We start from the raw sequence: 20,877 nt of genomic DNA, 5'->3' as shown, positions 1-20,877 counted from the left end.
CTGAAGACGGGGAAACTGAGGCCCGGAGAGAGGGTAGCCTCCTTTAAGACCCGAAATCTGGCCTCCTAATTCCCAGGCGAGCCCTGCGCCTCAGGACTTCTCATCCTGCAAGTTCTCCCTCCACACCCACCAGGAAGGCCAGACACAACTTCTCTCCAGACAGCAAAGGCTCCTGGGCCCGGGGGCCCGGAAGTTCTGCTCACGCCCCCCAAACCTCCCTATCCTCTGTAGACACTGCCCGCCAGGGGGCTCCCCTACCTCCAGAAGCCCCCTTTCCTTCTACCTCCTATTTAGTGGCCGGGACACCCGAACGGAAAACCAGGGCAAGGCCTCCCCAAGTCCGGCTGGGAAGCCAGATGTCCGAGTCCGAGGGACCGGACTCTGGGCGCCCAGCCCCTCCCCGCGCTCAGGTGCCGGATCGGGGAACACTCACCGCGCAGTCACCTGCGCCCCAGTTCCTCCCCGCGGTCTGGCCCAAAACTCCAGGCTCTGACTCGTACACCCCTTCCGCTCGCCCCGTCCCTCCGGTCCGGGTGCCCCACCCCCCGCACTCTCCCTAGCCACCCTACCCGGCGGGCCCCGCCCCTCCAGCCGGGACGCTCCGCCCCTGCGCCCTGCCCACCCACCCTGCCTGGTGGGCCCCGCCCCTCCGGTCCGGACGCCCCGCCCCTGCGCCCTGCCCACCCACCCTGCCTGGTGGGCCCCGCCCCTCCGGTCCAGGCTCTCGCCCCCCCACCACCCTCCCGCTGGCTCCCACCTCTGAGCGCTCAGAGCTCTACTGGGACTGGGCAGGTGGGCGGGCAGGAACGGGACCCCCGCCAAGTGTCTCCTACTGAGTGAGCCGTCTTTCTTTCTTTTTTTTTTCCTTTTTTTAAAATTTTCAATTTAAATCCAAGTTAGTTAACATATAGTGTAATAATGGTTTCAGGAGTAGAATTTAGTGATTCATCACTTATGTGTCACACCCAGTGCTCATCCCCGCAAGTGCCCAGTGAACCAACTTTCTACAACAGGGAACCAGAGAGCTCTCAGGACAAGGCCCCCTCCAGACACACCGCCCCAGATATCCTGCGGCAGGAAAAGCTAAGAAAGCTGTCTCAGCCGGTATGCGCCCTTTGTGTCCACAGTCATCTAAGGCCTTAATATTGAGAAGTCCCAGAAGAGTGTTTTCCAGAGTGTGATGGGTTACCTGTCAGGTGAGCGTGGACAGGGCATTTAAATTCCTCTTTTTCCTTTGTCTTGCCAGCCTTCCGTTTCAGTTGAGGCAAGCCGGCTCTGTTTGGTACTAATGGGGCTTGAGCCTCTCTAACACTGCCCGCTCTACTTGGTTCTGCCACCATACCTAACCAGAATTTAACGGTACTGTTGTTGTTTCCAGTACAGTAAATTTATTTTATTGTATGGTTTCCTATTCGTCTGAGCAGGTGACACTGGTTTTCCATTGAAGGTATTAATATAAACGTTCCTTTTAAAACACTGGTATTTGGACATTTTTTAACGTAAAAGAAAATAACGGACATTCACATGGCGCTTACTGTGTGCCAGGCTTTACACACATTAACCCAAGTCATCCCAGCTATTGGGTATTGGTTATGATTTCCAATTTATAGGGGGAGAAACTGAGGCACAGAAATGTTAACTAACCTATCCAAGCAGTGACAGAAGAACCAAGATTTGCCCCCCAGGCGTCTGGCACCAAAGTTGTGGCTCTACCCACTGGACCACACTGCCTCCAGGTAAATACCTGCGATGCTGAGTTATTAGACAGACTGCCTCTACCCCAGGGAAATCATTCCAGATGGGGCACAGATCTATCTAGAGGAAGGTTGGCCACCATTTTCTCTGTAAGAGTGAAAAGCTGGAAGCTTCCTAATGCCCCGTAATAGCAGATTACTTGAGAAAACTGACAGAGCAACTGAACTTGAAAAACTGAACGGACTCATCTTCTCTCATACCCCATATCCAACCTGGGAGCAAACTTTCCAGCTTGACCTTCAAAATATATTCAGAATGCAGCCACTTCTTACCATATCCACCATGACCACCCAGGTCCAAATCACCATCGTGTCTCACCTGGGTTATGGCAACAGCTCCCAGCCTTTCTCCATGATTTTCCAGCTACAGTCTTCAACACGGCAACAGCAGCGAGTCTGTTAAAAAAAAATAAAAAATAAAATAAAAAAATTTTTAGAGTCCAATTATATCACTTCTCTGCTAAAACCCCCGCAATGAGGCCCATTTCAGAGTAAGAGCCAGGAGGCCCTTACAAATGCTGTTTGCACCCATTGCCCTCTCCAAGCTATCCCCTCATTCATTCTGCACTGACCACACTGGTCTCCTGGCTGTTCCTGGAATATGCAAGGCCTGCAGCCTTTGCATTTGCTATTCCTTCCACCTGGAATGCTTTTCCTCTAGAAATCTACATGGCTCCCTCCTTCACCTCTTTCAGGCCTTTGCTTATTTTTTTATTTTTATTTTTTATTATTTTTTTTAAATATGAAATTTATTGTCAAATTGGTTTCCATACAACACCCAGTGCTCATCCCAACAGGTGCCCTCCTCAGTACCCATCACCCCCCCCCCCACCCCCCATCAACCCTCAGTTTGTTCTCAGTTTTTAAGAGTCTCTTATGTTTTGGCTCCCTCCCTCTCCAACCTCTTTTTTTTTTTTTCTCTCCCTTCCCCTCCCCCATGGGTTTCTGTTAAGTTTCTCAGGATCCACATAAGAGTGAAAACATATGGTATCTGTCTTTCTCTGTATGGCTTATTTCACTTAGCATAACCCTCTCCAGTTCCATCCATGTTGCTACAAAAGGCCATATTTCATTCTTCCTCATTGCCATGTAGTACTCCATTGTGTATATAAACCACAATTTCTTTATCCATTGGCCTTTGCTTAAATGAAACTTACCGGGGCACCTGGGTGGTTCAGTCAGTTGAGCGTCCGACTTTGGCTCAGGTCATGATCTCACGGTCCATGAGTTGGGGACCTGGGTCGGGCTCTATGCTGACAGCTCAGAGCGTGGAGCCTGCTTCAGATTCTATGTCTCTGTCTCTGTCTTCCCCTCCCCCATTCGCACTCTGTCTCTCTGAACAGTAAATAAACGTTAAAAAAAATGTTCAGAGGGGGCGCCTGGGTGGTTCAGTCAGTTAAGCAACTGACTTCGACACGGGTCATGATCTCAACTGCTTGTGAGTTCGAGCCCCTTGTCAGGCTCTGTGCTGACAGCTCAGAGCCTGGAGCCTGCTTCGGATTCTGGGTCTCCCTCTCTCTCTGCCCCTCCCTCGCTCACGTTCAGTCTCTGTCTCTCAGAAATAAATAAAACATTTAAAGAAAAATTTTTTAATTTAAATGGGACTTTCTCAGTGAGGCCTTCCCTGACCATCCTATGTACAACTGTGCCCCTCCCCCGGCATCCTTTTCCCTGTTTTATTTTGTATTTTTCTAGAGTGCACTTATCTGTATACCACGTACTGTATATATTTCCTTATTTATTGTCTTTGATGTCAGTCTCTCACCCCAAAGAACACAAGCTCCAAGGCAGCAGAAACCTGTCTTGGCTCCTGTCTTATCCCAGGGCCTAGAACAGGACCCGAAATGCAATAAATATTTGTCAAGTGAGTGTACCAAAAATGACACCATAATTCTAATAAGCAAGGAAAATGAATGAACTACCGTAGTCCACAAGAATCACAGTCTCATAAACATCGTGTTGGGTGAAAGAATCCGGATACAAAAGCTTAATACTGTCTGATGTCATTTGTATAAGGTTCAAAAGCAGGAAAAACTAAGTGCCAGTGACAGGAGCCAGGATAGAGGTTACAACTGGGAAAGAGGTTGGAGGTTGTGACCAGGACAGGGGATAAAGGGGATTTCTAGGGTGCTAGTAATGTTCTAATTTTTTATCTGAGTGGTGGTTACATGGGTGTGAATACTCTGTGAAAACTGATCAAGCTAAACACCTATGATATTTGCATTTTCCTTTACGCTTGTTATATTATCAATAGAAATTTATTTTTTTTTTTAACGTTTATTTATTTTTGAGACAGAGAGAGACAGAGCATGAACAGGAGAGGGGCAGAGAGAGAGGGAGACACAGAATCTGAAACGGGCTCTAGGCTCTGAGCTGTCAGCACAGAGCCCGACGCGGGGCTCGAACTCACGGACCGTGAGATCATGACCTGAGCCGAAGTCGGCCGCTTAACCGACTGAGCCACCCAGGCGTCCCTAGAAATTTATTTTTAAAAGATGCTCCAGAGGTATGCTTTTTAGCCTGGTAAGACCCCGTAACATATGGCTAAATTTCAAAAGTAGGTTGCCTTTCAACAAGAATGCCAAGACAAGTTAAGGGGGAAATGTCTTTTCACCAAATGGCGCTGGGAAAATTGGATAGCCACGTGCAAAAGAATAAATTTGGTACCCTCCCTCATATATACAAAAATTAATTCAAAATGGATCAAAGACCTAAAAATAAGACCTAAAATATAAATCTCTTGCAAGTATAGGCGTGAATCTTCATGATCTGTTATATCTCTGTACAACCACAGCAGTGCCCTCAGCGTATTCTGTCTGTGGCCCCAGTTTTAAAATCCCACAGTGGCGCCTGGGTGGCTCAGTCGGTTAAGCGTCCGACTTCAGCTCAGGTCACAATCTCGCAGCCCGTGAGTTCGAGCCCCGCGTCGGGCTCTGGGCTGATGGCTCAGAGTCTGGAGCCTGCTTCCAATTCTGTGTCTCCCTCACTCTCTGCTCCTCCCCTGTTCATGCTCTGTCTCTCTCTGTCTCAAAAAAAAATAAATAAACATTAAAAAAAAATTTTTTTTTAAATCCCACAGTATTGGGGTGCCTGGTGGGCTCAGTCAGAGGAGCATGTGACTCCTGATCTCCTAGTCATGAGTTCGAGCCCCACAGTGGATGTAGAGATTACTAAAAAAATAAATAAACTTTAAAATCCCATTAAGAAACTTTGGGAGTTTTTTTTTAATTTTTTATATCAAGATTAGTTTCAGGTGTGCAACATAATGATTCAATGCTTGTATATATTATGAAATAATATAATATTTATATATATATAATATGTACATATATATAATATATACCCCAATAAGACCAGTCACAGAACACAATAGTCACAGAACACAAAGACTTGTTTTTCTTGTGATGAGAAACTTTTAAGATCTACTCTCTTAGCCACTTTCAAATATACACTACAGTATTATTACCTGCAGTCGCCAGGCTGTACGTTACAACCTCATGATTTATTTGTGTTATAACTGGAAGTTTGTACCTTCTGGCCCCCTTCACTCATTTCACCCACCCTCCCAACCCCCGGCTCTGGTAACCACCAATCCATTGTCTGTATCCAGGAGCTTTTTTTTTTTTTCCCTTGTTAATTCCACATATAAGCGAGCTCGCGCAGTGTTGTCTGGCTTATTTCACGCGGCATGTGAAAGGTCCACCCGTATTGTCGCAAATGGCAAGATGTCATTCTTTTTTTGTGGCTGAGTAGTAGTCCATCCTACCTAGACATCACATTTCCTTTACATTCATCCATCGTGGGTACCTAGGCTGTTTCCATGTCTCGGGCATTGTAGTTAATGCTGCGGTGAACACGGGGGTTCAAATATTTTTTCAAGCCCGTGTTTGCACTGTCTTCAGATAAATACCCAGGAGTGGGCTTGCTAGATCATACCATAGCAGGACCTTTGAGAGTTTTAAAGGTTTATGTGTGTACCCCCAGCTGTGGAAAAACAAGATCGACAACGGCCAGGTTTTGCATCACCTACGATCAAACACACCTCGCCAGTTTGGGTTTTCTTTGCCACCCTTGTGGCGACATACCTGTGAGTGATCAATTCTTGAATGTAACACAGGAAGTGTGGCAGCGTTGGAGTCTCAGGCTTGAAAAACACCCAGAGTGGCGGTGAGCGGTCGTTTGCAGCGTTCAGCTATTTGCCTGGGGGTGCTCGGAGGATCCTTGACTTAGTCTCATGTTGCAATTGGGGAAACCAAGATTCAGAGAGGGGCGGCGGCCTGCCCAGGTCACACAGTGAGTCGTGGGCCCAATCGGCACTTCTGCGTTCACCCCCTCACTAGCGCACCACACGATTGCCGAGCACCCGCTCTGGGGCAGGTACGGTGGTAGGCAACGGGGACAGAATGCTGACCCAGGCAAGGTCCCTGTCGTGGCGGCATTTGAGACTGGCAGCGAACAAGTAAACAAGTAAGCAAAACCATGATAGGTGTCAACAGAGGGGCCGGGGAGGGCCACACCGAGCACAGATAGCCAAGCTGCAGGATGAGAGAGAGCCAGTTGTGGAAAGAACCAAGGGAAGGGCGTTGCTGGTTGAAGAGACTGTGAGCACAGGCCGTGAGGCAGGCGGAGGCATAGAAAGCAGCCCAGGCTGGCGGGCGAGTCCAAGAGTGAGGTGAGGGAGGCAGCTGGCGGCTGGACAGGAGGCCTCCCGAGGGAGTCTGGACTTACTCTGACTGTGCTGGGGGCAGGAGGAGAAGGAGGAAGTCACTGAAAGGTCCCAGCCATTTGAATTCTAGAACAGACACCCAGACTCAAAGATGCCAACATTTCCCTTTCTGACTCTCCGAGGCCTCTTGGTGCCCACCGCTCACCCTGTGGTTTCAGCCTGGCAACATAGGGACACCCAGCCTGTGCCTCCCGTGTCAGCGGGGCCTTGCCTGTCCTCGCCTGTTCTCTCCTACCATACACAGCTCTGTGCTGCGAAGAAAAGCCAAGCCCTGGCAGGTGGCCATCCATAGCCACTCTGGTCCATCTAGGTCCTTCCCACACCAGCTAGACACCCCTGCATGATCGGGGGTTTCCAAAGATCACCTCCTACCCCCAGAAGAGGAAGCAGTAGCTTCCACGTACCCATCCCCCCCATGCGCTGGCTGCTGGGTGAGAGGCATAGAGTCTACACCGGTGTCTCAAAGACTCCAGGCCTAGATAGAGACAGGGAGAAAACTGGAAAGCTGCAGAAGGGACCTAGGGAAAGGATGGGAGGGGGACTTCCAGCCTCGCTCAACATAGAGCCAGCATCTCCAGCCATGCCAGGCCCTCTGCAGGGCAGTGTGGGGTGGAGGTGAATGGGTTATGGGTTCTCACCGGCCGGCAGGCCAGAAGCACACTGTTTGGGGTGTTCCCCTCAAGGTCCCAAGACCCTGACATTCTCTTTTAACGATGACAGCATGACTGTGCCGTGGCATTGGATGACCACTTCAATAAACAAAGCCAGTAGGCAGACACTTAGGGAGAAAACACCGGGTCCCCTACCTCACACCATATGTGAAAATCGACTGTAAGGGCATTAGAGAATCCCAGAGAAGAATGGCAAACTGGAAAGGTGTTGAGAACAGTGGGAACTGCCAGCACTTGTGCAGTGCTTATGAGGGACCAGCGCTGTTCTACGTGTTTTGCACATGTTAACTCAGTTTCAGCCTCACAGTGGCCGGCAAAGTTGTTGCAGAAGCAGCGAGAAAGAACAGTAACAGAGAAATCTCTGTGGTCTTAAGGTACGACATGGGCTGTGAAAACCAAGATTGATAGGGTTGACTACTTTAAGCTTGGCAACTTCTATTCATCCAAGCACCCTATTTTTATTTTTTTTAATTTTTTTAAAGTTTATTTACTTTTCAGAGAGACGGAGCATGAGCAGAGGAGGGGCAGAGAGACAGAGGGAGACATAGAATCTCAAGCAGGCTCCAGGTTCTGAGCCATCAGCACAGAGCCCGATGCGGGGCTTGAACTCACGGACTGCAAGATCATGTCCTAAGCTGAAGTCGGGCACTTAACCGACTGAGAGACCCCAGCGCCCCCCCGAACACCCTATTTTTAGGGAGTACAATGCAAACCGCAGGGTGGGAAAGAATATTGGAAAGCACAAAGACCCAAACGAACTCATGAAGAACACCTACAAACCACTCAGAAAATAAGCCAATCAAAAAAATAAACAAAAAAACAAACAAACAAAAAAACAAGCAATGGACTTGAACGGAGGCTATACGGGTAGAAAATCATCCCATGAAAAGATGCTCCACATCACTTCTCCTTAGGAAATGCATTGTAAAACCATGAGAGCCTGCTCCCCACCCACTGGAATGATGGCAATAAAAATATACCAACCGCATGAAGTGAGCGACAATGGACCTAGGACTCACGCGCCCTGTGGGTGGCGGGTGGGGGCACAAAGAGACACAGCCACTGGGGGCATGTTTGCTATAATCCAGCCCAGATGAAGCTCTTCGGCTGTTCGTTCTCTAAAACCCGGGGATTTCATCTCACGTGCGCGTGTGCACTTGGGTGAATGTGCAAGAAATATGCCCAGCCGCACGGGCCACAGTGGCCCAAACTAGAAACAACCCTCAATGTGTGTTGACAGATAAAAAAGAGAGAGAGAGAGAGAGAAACAATGAGCTATTCAAATAATGTAGCGACACAACAACAAAAAATGAAAAGGCTGCAGCTACACACACACAAATGGATGACTGCGATACACAGACATGTTGAATAAAGGAAGCAAAACACCAAAGCAGACAAACTGCGCGGCGCATGGCTCGATTTACATAAAATTCCAAAGTAGGTAAAATGAAGCTCTATTGTCTTGGGGTCTATTCATAGGTGCTAAATTTGCAAAGAAAAGCAAAGAAGTGACCCTCCTCAGAATTAGGAGTGTGATGATTTCTAATGGGGAAGGAGGGGATCGTAGCTGGGAAGAGACACGTGGTGGCCTCCTTGGGGACTGGTGAGGCTCTATTCTCTTGGTTTTGTCCCCGTCTCTTGCCCTCGAGGCCACAAGTGCTAGTGGCCATGAATCACATCACAGCCACAGGTCTGCCTTCCCCCGTACTTTCTGTCGGGAGTGTCGGATGCAGCTTTGCCCAGAGGAAGACCCCAGACGGAACTGTGAGTTTACCCCATTTCCCTTCCATGTCAGGCATTGGCCCTGCATCCCACCAGCTCTGTGCTCCAAGCCTCACTTTCCCCACCTGTTAATGGGGCACAGTGGCCCCCACCAGGCCTGGCTCATAGGCTAGAACAAGGAATGTTAATTGGGAAGTGCTGCTTGAATGCCAGAGATTATCTGGGGCTCTGAGGGACAGCCCAGCCCGCTGCAGGCTGTGTGAGGCCCAGCGAGATCCCTCAGAAGTAGAGCCCTCAGGGCTGGCCCTGCCTCGCCTTGTCCTGCTCCCCCCTTCCCCGCCGGGCTGCCTGTCAGCGGGGTTCAATACACTATCTGTCATCAGCCAATGGGCTGGGGCGACCAGGAGTAGGTCACACAGCCTATTTCCTGTTTTCTAAGGGGGAACTCAGATGCGGCAGCCTCGCTAGAGCCCAGAACAGAGGAGAGCTGAAGGGGACCATGTGACACTCCTCCTGGCCCCCCCCCGGAGCCACACAGGAACCAGAGGCCTCAGGTGAGTGCTTGATCCCCACCTCGGTGGGGCTCTGCCCTCCTGTGGCCTGAGCCCCCTCCTCCTATGGGCCTCCCCCAGTACCTGCTGGGGGCAGTGTGGGGCAGAGCCTCTACGTGTGGGGTTCCCCTTAGCTCATTGGGGTAGAACAGGAAGCAGATCCCCAGCCCTCCATCACCCCCATTCTTTTGAGGTACCTCTACAGCCCGTCTTGAGCCTGGAGAATAAGTCACCACACAGAAAGTGGTGCCAGGCGACCTTGGGGACTGGGGCAAAATGCAGAAGCCAGGGCCTACCGCCAAGCCTGCCGGAAGGGACTCTCTGATGGGAAGAACCAGGAAACCTGCTGTTACAGGCTCCCCGGACCCCCACCCGTCCCCCTGGGAGATTGCCAAATGTGAGTGTGCCCACCCAACGTCCAGGGCCTTCTGTCCCCTGGGTCGGGCTTTACCCTGCTGTATTGGAGCCTCAGTCCGATGGAAAGTCCTCTGCAGCTCCTCAGGGAGGCAGCACGGGCTCTGAAGGTGGCCCACTGTAGCCAGCAGAAGAAGGCCTGGATAGGACGGGGCAGCCCTCGGAGGGAGGAGTGGTACTCAGCGCCTGGGAGGGATGCAGGAGAATGGCTGCACACACAGCTGGACGGGGCGGGGGCTTGGAAGCTGTTCTGCCCCCCTCAGCCAAGCACAGGACCCCAAGCCACCGGCATCAGCATTTGCAGGGGTTTCTTATAAAATCGAGAAATCTTTGCTAGACAGGGGATGGGGACGGGAGAGAAGCCCCCAGAGAACCCCATGCGTGGTTGTCCCCACAGAGCTTGGGGAGTGACAGGCTGCTTTCCCCATTTCACAGATGAGGAAACTGAGGCCTGGAGAGGAACCGGGAAGCTGTCCAAGACTCCTTGCACATGCACCAATGCCTGACTTTCTCCTTCTCACTCCTCTCATAGTGACTCCCAGCCAACCCTATAAGAGAAAACATAAGGGAACTGGCTTTGCCTGCTGAATTTGATTTTTATTCAAAGCCCTGGGTTCATGCTCAGCTTTCCCGGGTCTTCATTGACGTGTTCAGCCAAGGCCATTATTTCTGGGCTCTCACAGGGTCTCTGGGCAAATCGTGTCCTGCTTTTGACCTGGTGCCAGCTGCCTGATCAGGACAGCAGGGCTGGAAGGGCTGGAGCCATTGAGGCTTGCCATCACCCGCTTTACAGAGGAGCTGAGGCAGGTACGTAGGAGCGCCCACAGGAAACACTGGGCTTCCCAGGGTGGACCCAGAGTCCACTAAGAAAACATGGAGACCACTCACCACCTTGCCCGGGCACCTGCCAGAATATAGAGAGTCTGTCCTTCACCATTGGTGTTCTTGTCAGCAGGACAGGGCTTGTGGCCACACTTCTGAGGTGGGGAAACTGAGGCCTAGAGATACTAAACAATTTGCATTCAGACCCACAATTGGTCAGGATAGAAGGCCTGTCTCCTTAAGGGGAGAAGAGGAAAATGAGGTGTGCAGGCTCTGGCAGACTCAAGCCATGCCCTTGCTCTGTGCCTCAGTTTCCCACCATATAAGGTAAGGTTGGACAGAAGGTCTTGGGGAGACATTCACTGGGCAACTGCACAGAGCCACCTGGAGAATGGACCAGAATTCCTTCCATCTAACTGGAGAAGAGCTGCCCCCCGAAGGAGGGCCCCCCCCCCCCGCCCCTGGCCCCAGATGACCTCAGGTCTCCCCAGGCCAGGCCTTTCCAGAAGGCCTTCAGCCCTGGAGTCAGGATGGGCTCTGGCCACTTGCGGGGGAAAAAGCTGTAACCCCACCCCTCTCTAGGCCATAATCTGTGTGAGGATTCAGACACAGGGCCCGGAACGCAGACTAGAGTCTCGTCCCCATGTGCCCCTTACAGCTCCCTCAGATCTTGGGAAGAAGGAGGTAAGGTTACTTGCACCCTTCTGATTTTGGATCTCTGTGCCAAAGTGGCGGCCCAGCTCCTCGCTCCATCTGAGCTAATGTTTCAGTCATCTTTTTTCTAATTTGTCTCAGACACGTTAAATTCTATTCCAACTTATACTTCAATTTAGAGTCATTGACTTTCCAAACATTTTTCAAAGTATTATCATGTGTCAGATATTAATAACAGGGACTTGGGTGCCTGGCTGGCTCAGTTGGTACAGCGTATGTCTCTTGATCTCAGGGTCATGAGTTCGAGCCCCATGTTGGATGTAGAGATTACTTAAAAATAAAATCTTCAGGGGCACCTGGGGGGCTCAGTTAAGCGTCTGACTTCAGCTCACAGTTCGTGAGTTCAGGCCCCCCGTCTGTGCTGACAGCTCAGAGCCTGGAGCCTGCTTCGGATTGTGGTTCCCTCTCTCTCTGCCCCTCCTCCACTCATGCTCTGTCTCTGTCTCTCAAAAATAAATAAATGTTAAAAAAATTTTTTTTTTTAATGTTTAAAAAAATAGGGGCACCTGGATGGCTCAGGTGGTTGAGCGGCTGACTCTTGGTTTTGGCTCAGGTCATGATCTCACGGTTTGTGAGCTGGAGCCCCGCATCTGCACGGACCGTGCGGAGCCTGCTTAGGATTCCCTCTCTCCCTCTCTCTGCCCCTCCCCTGCTCACGTGTGCTCTCTCTCTCTCTCAAATAAATAAACTCTAAAATGTTAATAATAATAAATAACAGGGACTATTATACAGGGCCAGGTATGTGGGGAGCCCTGAGCTGTTGACTTAACCCTCACACCAGCATCGTGAAGCCAAGCTCCATTCTTATACCCGATTTATAGGAAACTGAGGCACAGAGAAGTCCAGGCACGAGGTCATCTTGTTCACTGATCTGAGTCACAGATCTTACTGCGTAAACTAGCCCCCAGCACTCCCACTGTCTGCCCGCCCCCACGCCCTGAGGAAGGTGGAGAGGCATCTGGGTCCTGCCCACCACATACTAGCCTTGATCGTAGGCAACTCTCTCAGTTCCTTTATCAGAAAATGCAGCTTAAACTCCTTCTGCACACAGAATCAGTTAAGTGAGAGAGTGGGTGTTGAGTACAGAGCACTCGACCTGGCACGTCACAAAACATTCAGCTTTGCTCGTTGGGTACGCTCACCAGCCGCAGAACCTTGGGCTAAACCTCAGTTTCCTCTTCTGTTACTGGGAGTCACGACAGATTTTTGTGGGCGTTAAATAAGTGGATGTGAAGAAGTCAGGAGCATACGAAGCGTGTTCCGTAAGTCCTAAGTGTCTGTCTAGAGACGGAGGGAGAGAGAGATGGGAGGGATACATACCAGTATCCCTGCTTTGGACGCTGCAATTCTATTTACAAATGAACAGAAAATGGAGTATGGGGATGTGCTTCCGGACAAGACAGCATCTTGCTCCCAAGTAATCCTGACTTTGCTTGAAATCAGATTCAGACCAACTCGATAATGGAAGCATCGTGACAACAAGAGAGGGCTTGGACCGATCAGTTCAGCAAAGGGGCAGACCCAGGCCTCGCATGTGGCAGCTGGGTGGACAGCTGGGTGGGCAGTGGGGACTATGCCACTGCACCTCGGGGGTGCACTAGGAACCCCGGGGCCCACTAGGGGCACCCCGTAGCACCCTGGGGCCCACTAGGAACCCCAACACAAGTGGGAACTCACTGCCCTCTTTGTCCCCCTAGCAGCCTCGGAGTCATGGCCAGTCCTGAGCACCCTGGAAGCCCTGGATGGATGGGACCCATTGCCCAGTGCGCGACAGGGACCAAGCAGGAAGCAGCAGCCACCGGCCCAGACCTCCCATGTCCAGGACCCGATGAACACTTAGGTGAGCTTGAGGCTTGGGGCTTGATCAGAGATAGAGGTCTGAAGACATCTGAAATACAAATGTGGGCCCTTCAACAGATGCCGCGGGAGAGGGGGCAGCTGTCCTAGGTTGACACAAGAATTTGGTGCCAGTCATCTTTCTGGGAGAAGGTTCCAGGAGTCATAGCAGGGGAGCGGTAAATTGAGGAAAGGAAGGGCAGGAAGCCAGGACAGGATGTTGATGGAGAGATTACTGCTGGAGGCAACTGGGCTCAGTCCCAGAGGAGGTCCTCTGCAAGACATAAGGAACACATCTCAGAGTCATCCCATCCAAGAGGTGAGGGGACCAGTCCCATCCTTCATCAGCCAAGGAAAGTTCCAGAACATACCGCTGTAGCTCAAGGAAGCCCTCAGTGTGAGAGTCCTAGGTGCTTGCAGTAGAAGCCGGTGGGACATTCCAGAACAGTGAGTGCCCAGCACTGACAGTGTCTGCTATAGTGTCATGTCCTGGAGCGAATTTATTTACTCATTCGTGCATTCCTTCAGTATGCGCCTATGGACCGTCTGCTCTGTCCTTGGCCTTGTGCCGGGCCCTGGGGAAAACAAGAGCAAATCAAGCACCGCAGGCCCTCCAGTGTGGTAGGGAAACAGATCTGTGAAAAATAATTTGAGATGTCACCAAAATAGGCCGTAGGGACGAGGTGGGAGGCTCTTACTCTGATGCAAGGGGACAGTTGAAGTGACACCTGGGCTGGGTCTTGAAGGGCACCGGAGCCCCATATCCCTTGAAATAAAATGCACAGCGATCTGTGCATCTCCGCGGGGAAGGATTCTCATCGTTCCCGAGATCCTCAGAAGGGCTCACCGCCCAAGGGAGGTCGAAGACACACCGTTCGGTTTGCAGGTAGGCAAACAGGAGGGTTGCATGTCAGGCGGAAGGAGTGGCCGGTGCAAGCAAAGGCGGGGAATGTGGGAAGCCAGAGAGGGAAGAGTCTGGAGCGGCCCACCGGGCTGAGCCCGGAGCCCGGCATCCTCAATCGCTCCCTCCGCTGGTCGCCCAGTGTGAGCTCAGGGGCCGGGGCAACCGCACGGGCGTCAGCGCTGTAGGGAGTGCAGAAGCCAACAAGCCACCGTCCCTGCTTGTCAGGAGCATGGGCCTCGGGCGCCCGTGGCCAACCTGCAGGCTGGAAATGGATGGTGCAACGGAAACGTGCCGCGTTTCACAACGGAGACACCAGCTGGCGGTGCGGGTGGGGGGAGGAGGAGGGGTGCCATGTCAGGCTGTCGTGGGGGGGGGGGGCGGGCTGGACGCGGCCCGGGTGGGCCCGGAGTCTGGGCAGGGTGGGGGCGGGGAGGGGGATGCGCAGGGCTCTTCCGGATTCGGACATCCCACCCCAGACAGACCCAGCCATCTCCCCACAGTGCACCGAGCCGGTGCAAGTGCTTAAGGGTGCCGTCCCTCCAGGCAACCCCGGCGGCCCCAGCCCCAACTCCAGCATGACCACCGGGGAGCTGCAGGAGTACTGGCGGAAGGAGAAGCGCGGCTGGAGGCGCGTCAAGCTGCTCTTTGAGGTCGCGTCGGCCCGCATCGAGGAGAGAAAAGTCTCCAAGTTCGTGGTAAGTGGGCCTCCGAGATCCGGCAGCGACGGCCCGCCTTTCACCACCTCCTTCCCGGCCCCCACGCAAGTCGGTGGGGCCTCAACTCTCCCAAGGATGAGATGGGCCCGCGCACTTTGCCTCACAGGGTTCTAAGGGGGGGCAAAAAGCCAGATCTTGCGCTCAGCATGGTGCTCAGAACTGTGAGAACTGTAGCTGTGTACGAGTCACGGTTCCTGATCCTGAGGAGGAACTGGCCCAGATAAAGGCCGTGTCGCCCACAACTAACCACCTGTGTCTCTTGGCCACAGTTTTTGCTCCCCACCCCCGTCATTTATGTTATTATTAATAACTAGGCGTATTCTTAATAATTATATATCCTATAAAATAATGATATATCATCATCATAATTACTCTATTTTCTTTAAATTAGATTACTTTTTAAAAACACTAAACAAGGGGCGCCTGGGTGGCCCGGCTCTTGATTGCAGCTCAGATCATGATCCAGAGTTCTGGGATCAAGCCCCCCCCCCCCCCCCCCCCCCGTAGGGCTCTGCACTGAGTGTGGAACCTGCTTGGGATTCTCTCCCTCCTTCTCTCTCTGCCCTTCTCTGCTTGTGCTTGTTCTCTCTCTCTCTCTCTCTCTAAAATAAATTTAATTTTTTTTAAAAAACCACTAAATAGCTTTCAAAGGGGAACCAATATCACATAGCATAAAGAAAAGATAATTATAAAAGTAACTACAAGGAGAGCTAAGTGCTATTATTAGATTCTAGCTGGTCATGCCATGGCTGGCGGGAGGCTCTGGGGTTAGGGGTTGTTGCTCTTTTTGTTAAAATGGAATTTTAGGGGCGCCTGGGTGGCTCAGTCGGTTAAGTGTCCGACTTTAGCTCGGGTCACGATCTCGAGGTTGCTGAGTTCGACTCCCACATCAGGTTCACTGCTGTCAGTACAGAGCCTGCTTGGGATCCTCTGCCCCCCTCTTTCTGCCCCTCCCCCATTTGCACCTACACACACACACACACACACACACACACTCTGTCTCTCTCTCTCAAAAATAAAATAAAACATTAAACTAGATAAATAAGGGGCGCCTGGGTGGCTCAGTTGGTTAAGCGTCCGACTTTGGCTCAGGTCATGATCTCACGGTTCACGAGTTTGAGACCCACATCAGGCTCTGTGCTGACGGCTCAGAGCCTGGAGCCTGCTTCGGATTCTGTGTCTCCCTCTCTCTCTGCCCCTCCCCCACTCTCGCTCTGTCTCTCTCTGTCTGGCAAAAGATGAATAAACATTAAGAAAAAAATGTTTTAATAGATAAATAAATAAATAAATAAATAAATAAATAAAATGGAGTTTTAGCCTGTGTTGGGGGCTACGTTAGTGTCCAAGTAGGAGCCATATTCAACCCTTCTCCCTGCCTTGCCCCCTTAATTGGGACTGGGATAATAACAACGGGGACACTGAGCGCTGACCGCGTGTTGAACACAGTCCCCCGTCCCTGCAGTGCATTAACTCATTTCATCCTCACCCAGCGAGGGAGGCGCTACCACCATCCTCGTTTCATGCACGGGAAAACTGAGGCTTGGAGAGAGAGGGTCAAGTACCTACCTAAGACCACACAGCTAGAGCGCGGTGGAGCTGGATTTGCAACCCAGGCAGCCTGTGCCCTTAATCAGTATGCTCTAGCTGAACAAGAATCGAGAAGCAGTAATTTTCTTACCATATGACATCACCGCCAGCATACCGCCTGGAACCACCGCTCAAGTGGATCTAATCCAGGCTCCCCAGTTTAGGAACCTGGGGCCGGGTTTTGACGATATGGGTGGGGAGCACCCCCAGGCTCCCTGTCCCCTCCCCCCCCCCATTTCCTGTGCTCTTTGTCCCACGAGACGCCTCCATGCTGCCGTGTTTGTTATTCTCGGGTTGACTCTTGTCATGATTCACTTTTATAGCTCAGCAGATGCTGATGGCAATTTAAAACAGAATTGCGTATAACGATAACCCATTTTCAGGGTATGCTTGAAATTGTGATCATCATTATTTTTTATTTGCCGGGGCTCACTCTGTCAGTTAAAACCTCCTGTTCGGAGGTAGTCAAACGCTCTCTCTCTTTGCGCCGTAGATGTACCAAATCGTCGTCATCCAGACAGGGAGTTTTGACAGCAACAAAGCCGTGCTGGAGCGGCGCTATTCAGACTTTGAGACGCTCCAGAAAAACCTCCTCAAGACGTTCAGGGAAGAGATCGAGGATGTCGTCTTCCCCAAGAAGCACCTGATGGGCAACTTCACGGAGGAGATGATCTCCGAGCGCAAGTTGGCCTTCAAGGAGTACCTGAGCCTGCTCTACGCCATCCGCTGTGTGCGGCGGTCCCGCGAGTTCATCGATTTCCTAACCCGGCCGGAGCTCAGGGAGGCCTTTGGCTGCCTGCGAGGCGGCCAGTACACCAGGGCCCTGGACATCCTGGTGCGCGTGGTGCCCCTGCAGGAGAAACTGACGGCCCACTGCCCCGTAATGGTGGTCCCCACCCTCTGTGCCATGCTGGTGTGCCATCGTGACCTTGAACGCCCTGCTGAAGCCTTTGCGGTGGGTGAGAGGGCCCTCCAGTGCCTGCAAGCCCGGGAGGGCCATCGCTACTACGCCCCCCTGCTGGACGCCATGATCCGCCTGGCCTACACGCTGGGCAGAGACTTCATTTCGCTGCAGAAAAGGCTGCAGGAGAGCCAGCTCCGGAAGCCCACCCCCTGGGGCCTCACCCTGAAGGAACTCACCGTGCGGGAATATCTGTACTGAGCCCCTCTGGCAGGCGGGCTGGAGACTTGGGGTCACCGCTGCTCGGTGGGTGGTTTGGGGTTCACGTTTAGTGGGCAGAGCCACGTTGGACCCTAGGTTGCTGGGTGACCTTGGACAAGTCCTTCCTCTGGCCCTCCGTTTCCCCATCTCTGTTGAACAGAGGTCCCTCGGGGCATCCTTGGGAGCCTCCACTCGAGTCCTGTGTCCCTTTGATGCCAGGTTCACCTCATCTCAAAACCATGAACCCAGCTGCCAAAATGCCAGAGAGTGAGATCCACCTTTCTGGTGCTTTTGCAGGTAGCTGGAGGGGAGGTTGACATTGCACGCCACGGACAAAGCTTAACCCATCTCGTACAGACAGCTCTCTCCAGCTGTCCTCTCTTTCCTCTCTGCTCCTTCTCCCTTGACCTTGCCTGCAGATATCCCCACCGTTATCCTAAATATTCCAGCTCTTCCCTCTTAGCGTGTAAACCTGACTCGGCAAAACAAAAGCTCATCCACTGCTCCTCAAGGCCAACTTTGTCCCTAAGACGGGGTGTATGGGACCCTTTGAAGGGCGGAGGGACACTGGGCTAGAACATAATCATGTCATAAGATTCTGTGAAACGAGGCATTTTTAGGAAGGGAAGTTGCCCACGATTCTCTGGTTAGGATTACGCAACTCATTGCCAGGTCGGGTTTTCATTTATGGGCAACTGGCCCCCAAATAGGCTCCCTGAGTTACGTAGACACAGCCCTGAAGGGAGGTGGGGTGATACACAGTGGGACCTCTGAGTAGGACACTGATTGAATGCTTAACACCTCCCCATTGAGGAACAATGTTCTTGGAACCTCTGTGCCGGATGGGGATGCCCTTGGCTGAAGTCTGCTTTCAGGAAAGGACACCGAGAGCCCAGAGTGGAGGGGAGTCTGGACCCATAACCCAGGCTCGACACTGGTCCTGAAGCTGATAGTACAGGCTGGTTTGGGCCAATGTGTGTTTGAGGCTAGAAGTCCCTGGAGACCTAAACCATCTGCTTGAACTTATCAGAGCAAAATAAAGAGGCCGTAACCTGGACCCGTAATGTGGGGCACCAGCCTGGCCTGTGCGAGGATCTGGCTCAGCACGGGGATCACAGTGGCCGTGGACGGGCATCCGCCAAGCTGCACCGGAATGTGTTCAACCGCGACACCGTGTGGCGGCAGCTGTAGCGGCCCGCTCAGGCTCTGGCCTCGAGGCTAGAAACATCTGATGATACCTTGGGACAGAGAAAGCTTCAAGTCCCTCAATTTACGCAGGGAGGACACTTTGAATGGGAGATGCCGGGCTTCTTGAAAACCTGGGCGTGTGGGAAATTATAGTGTTAAGTGGAAATACAAAGGGCTGTGACTCTGCTTGTCATGGTGAAGAAGACCGTACTGAGGTCGTGAGTCATTTCGTCCAATGGGAAATGCCATCAACTATAAGGTGCACCAGGTATTCACTCAGAAGGAAAATATGGCCAACACGGGGAGTGTGATAGGAGTTTCCAGCAAGAAGCTGGGAGAGCAAAGACTTAGCTCCCAAGGTAAGAAACCTGCTAGGGAGAAAGGACGATCAGGAAATGCGAGAATCAAATTTGGCACCAGGTGGGGGGTGGCAGTCTTCCTCCTAGAACTTAAACTGTGAGCGTTAGGGTCTGAACGCATACAGTGTGGTCCAAAATACTTCATGCAGAGAGGTCACCGTGAAGTGGCCTCAGAGGCAGGTGCTCTAGGTCCCTGACACCTCAGAAAGCAGGTTCTCTCTGAGGGAAGTCAACATCGAGTCAGGCCAACAGAGAGTGTAAGGCGCCATTGACCAGAGGTGCTGAAATGTGGGATGGGGGGCAGAATGTGTCTCAAAATCACATATATATGTGTGTAGTATAGATGGAGAAATTAAAAAAAAATTTTTTAACGTTTTATTTATATTTGAGAGACAGAGAGAGACAGAGAGCAATGGGGGAGGGGCAGAGAGAGAGGGAGACGCAGAATCCGAAGCAGGCTCCAGGCTCCGAGCTGTCAGCACAGAGCCCGACGTGGGGCTCGAACCCACGAACCGTGAGATCGTGACCGGAGCTGAAGTCGGACCCTTCACCGACTGAGCCACCCAGGTGCCCCGCAAATTTTTCTAAAGCCTATATGGGGTGGAAGGAACTTACAAGACCATGAACCCCACCTGTCTTCCCCCTGGACACAGTCCCAAGACTCAAGGAGCTCCCGGTGGGAGCATCATGCCAGCCTCACCCACACCCAGGAACCCATTCTGGGCACTCGGCCCCTAAGCCTGAGTGGGCTGGGGGCTCATTCCCACGGAAGCCTGCTCCAGCAGCCCCTCCCTCCCATCCGCAGGGGTCAGGCTGCTTAGGAAGGCAGCAGGTGTCTTACCCTGCCCCAAGCCAGGCTGGGAGGATGGCATCTCTAATGGCTGCCTGTGGGCTAAAAACCAGAGCATTTTTGGAGCCCGACTGTGTGTCCAGGGCTTTCCTCAGCACTGCCGGTCCAGCTCTGCCCCGGAGATATTCTTATCCCATTTTACACATAAGCACACAGACACATAGCTTAAGTGACTTGCCCAAGGCCCCACCACTAATGACAGGCACAGCAGGAAATGAAACTCAGGCCTGTTCCCCACTGAGCCCTACTTCAGAGGGAAGCAGTGAGAAGAGACTGTAGGGATATGTCCCTGGTCCTCTTATCCTTAAGGACCCTTAAAGGTCATGTCACTCACCTCTGTTTCTAGGTGGGACACAACCTGGAGAAGAAACTCACTCAAGGTCACACAGTGAGACAGGGATAGCTCCGGGACCAGACCTGGGGTGTCCACATCAAAGTCCTATGGTCTGGCAGGCAGGGCAGAGAGAACGATCCCTTCGAAGAGGCCCTTGGGGGCCACCCAGCTGAACCTGGGGGCGCAGGGCCAGTCTTGAGGCTTGGGCCGGGGGCCGGCCGGCCGGGAGGCTCAGGTCAGAGTAGGCTCTGGTCCACGTGGCCTTGGCTCTGGATGTCCCCTTGGCTGCAACTCTGTCCTGGAGCTGCAAGGCCAGTTCCCATGCCACCTGCTGGTGGGGGAGGGGCACCTGCTCAGGGGCTCTCCAGATGCTTCCTGTCCTTCCTGCAGCAACTGCAAAGAGCTGCCTTCCCAGAATCCTCCTGCTCGGCCCCACACACCCCCCTCTTTGGGGCCCCACAATGCCACCACCTGTTCTAACATTCACTTACCATTTTCCTTTTAGCAGTCTCCTTTTACTTATGTAAATTTGCCTGAAAAAGAAACTTCTTATTACCGCTATAAATG

General features: G+C 52.2%; 2 protein-coding genes across 4 annotated transcripts in view; one reads left to right on the top strand and one right to left on the bottom strand.

Moving 5' to 3' along the window:
- The window catches only part of NOD2 (nucleotide binding oligomerization domain containing 2), a 36,436-nt gene extending 35,911 nt beyond the window's left edge, over positions 1-525 (bottom strand). Inside the window, exon 1 of the mRNA XM_078438634.2 lies at positions 434-525. The gene's annotated coding sequence lies outside the window, so the exon portion shown is untranslated. The remainder of the gene's footprint in view (positions 1-433) is intronic.
- An 8,783-nt stretch (positions 526-9,308) lies between these two features.
- SNX20 (sorting nexin 20) lies at positions 9,309-18,977 on the top strand. 3 transcript variants are annotated; one of them, XM_078438632.2, is made up of 6 exons: positions 9,309-9,427; positions 10,274-10,645; positions 13,072-13,215; positions 14,017-14,096; positions 14,658-14,809; positions 16,911-18,977. In XM_078438632.2, exons 3-6 carry the CDS (start codon positions 13,085-13,087, stop codon positions 17,577-17,579), a joined length of 1,032 nt encoding a protein of 343 aa, XP_078294758.1. In that variant the 5' UTR covers positions 9,309-9,427; positions 10,274-10,645; positions 13,072-13,084; the 3' UTR covers positions 17,580-18,977. The 3 variants fall into 3 exon arrangements, with proteins under 3 accessions (XP_078294758.1, XP_060506783.1, XP_060506784.1); XM_060650800.3 differs by lacking the exons at positions 10,274-10,645; positions 14,017-14,096 and having other exon boundaries at positions 13,075-13,214; XM_060650801.3 differs by lacking the exons at positions 9,309-9,427; positions 10,274-10,645; positions 14,017-14,096 and having other exon boundaries at positions 13,124-13,214; positions 14,615-14,809.
- Positions 18,978-20,877: the final 1,900 nt, after the last annotated feature.

Source organism: Panthera onca, chromosome E2, assembly GCF_046562875.1.
Source record: "Panthera onca isolate mPanOnc1 chromosome E2, mPanOnc1 haplotype 2, whole genome shotgun sequence".
NCBI classification, from domain to species: domain Eukaryota; kingdom Metazoa; phylum Chordata; class Mammalia; order Carnivora; family Felidae; genus Panthera; species Panthera onca.
The sequence above is the reverse complement of the archived record's forward strand: the minus strand, read 5'-3'. Positions and strand labels throughout refer to the sequence as shown.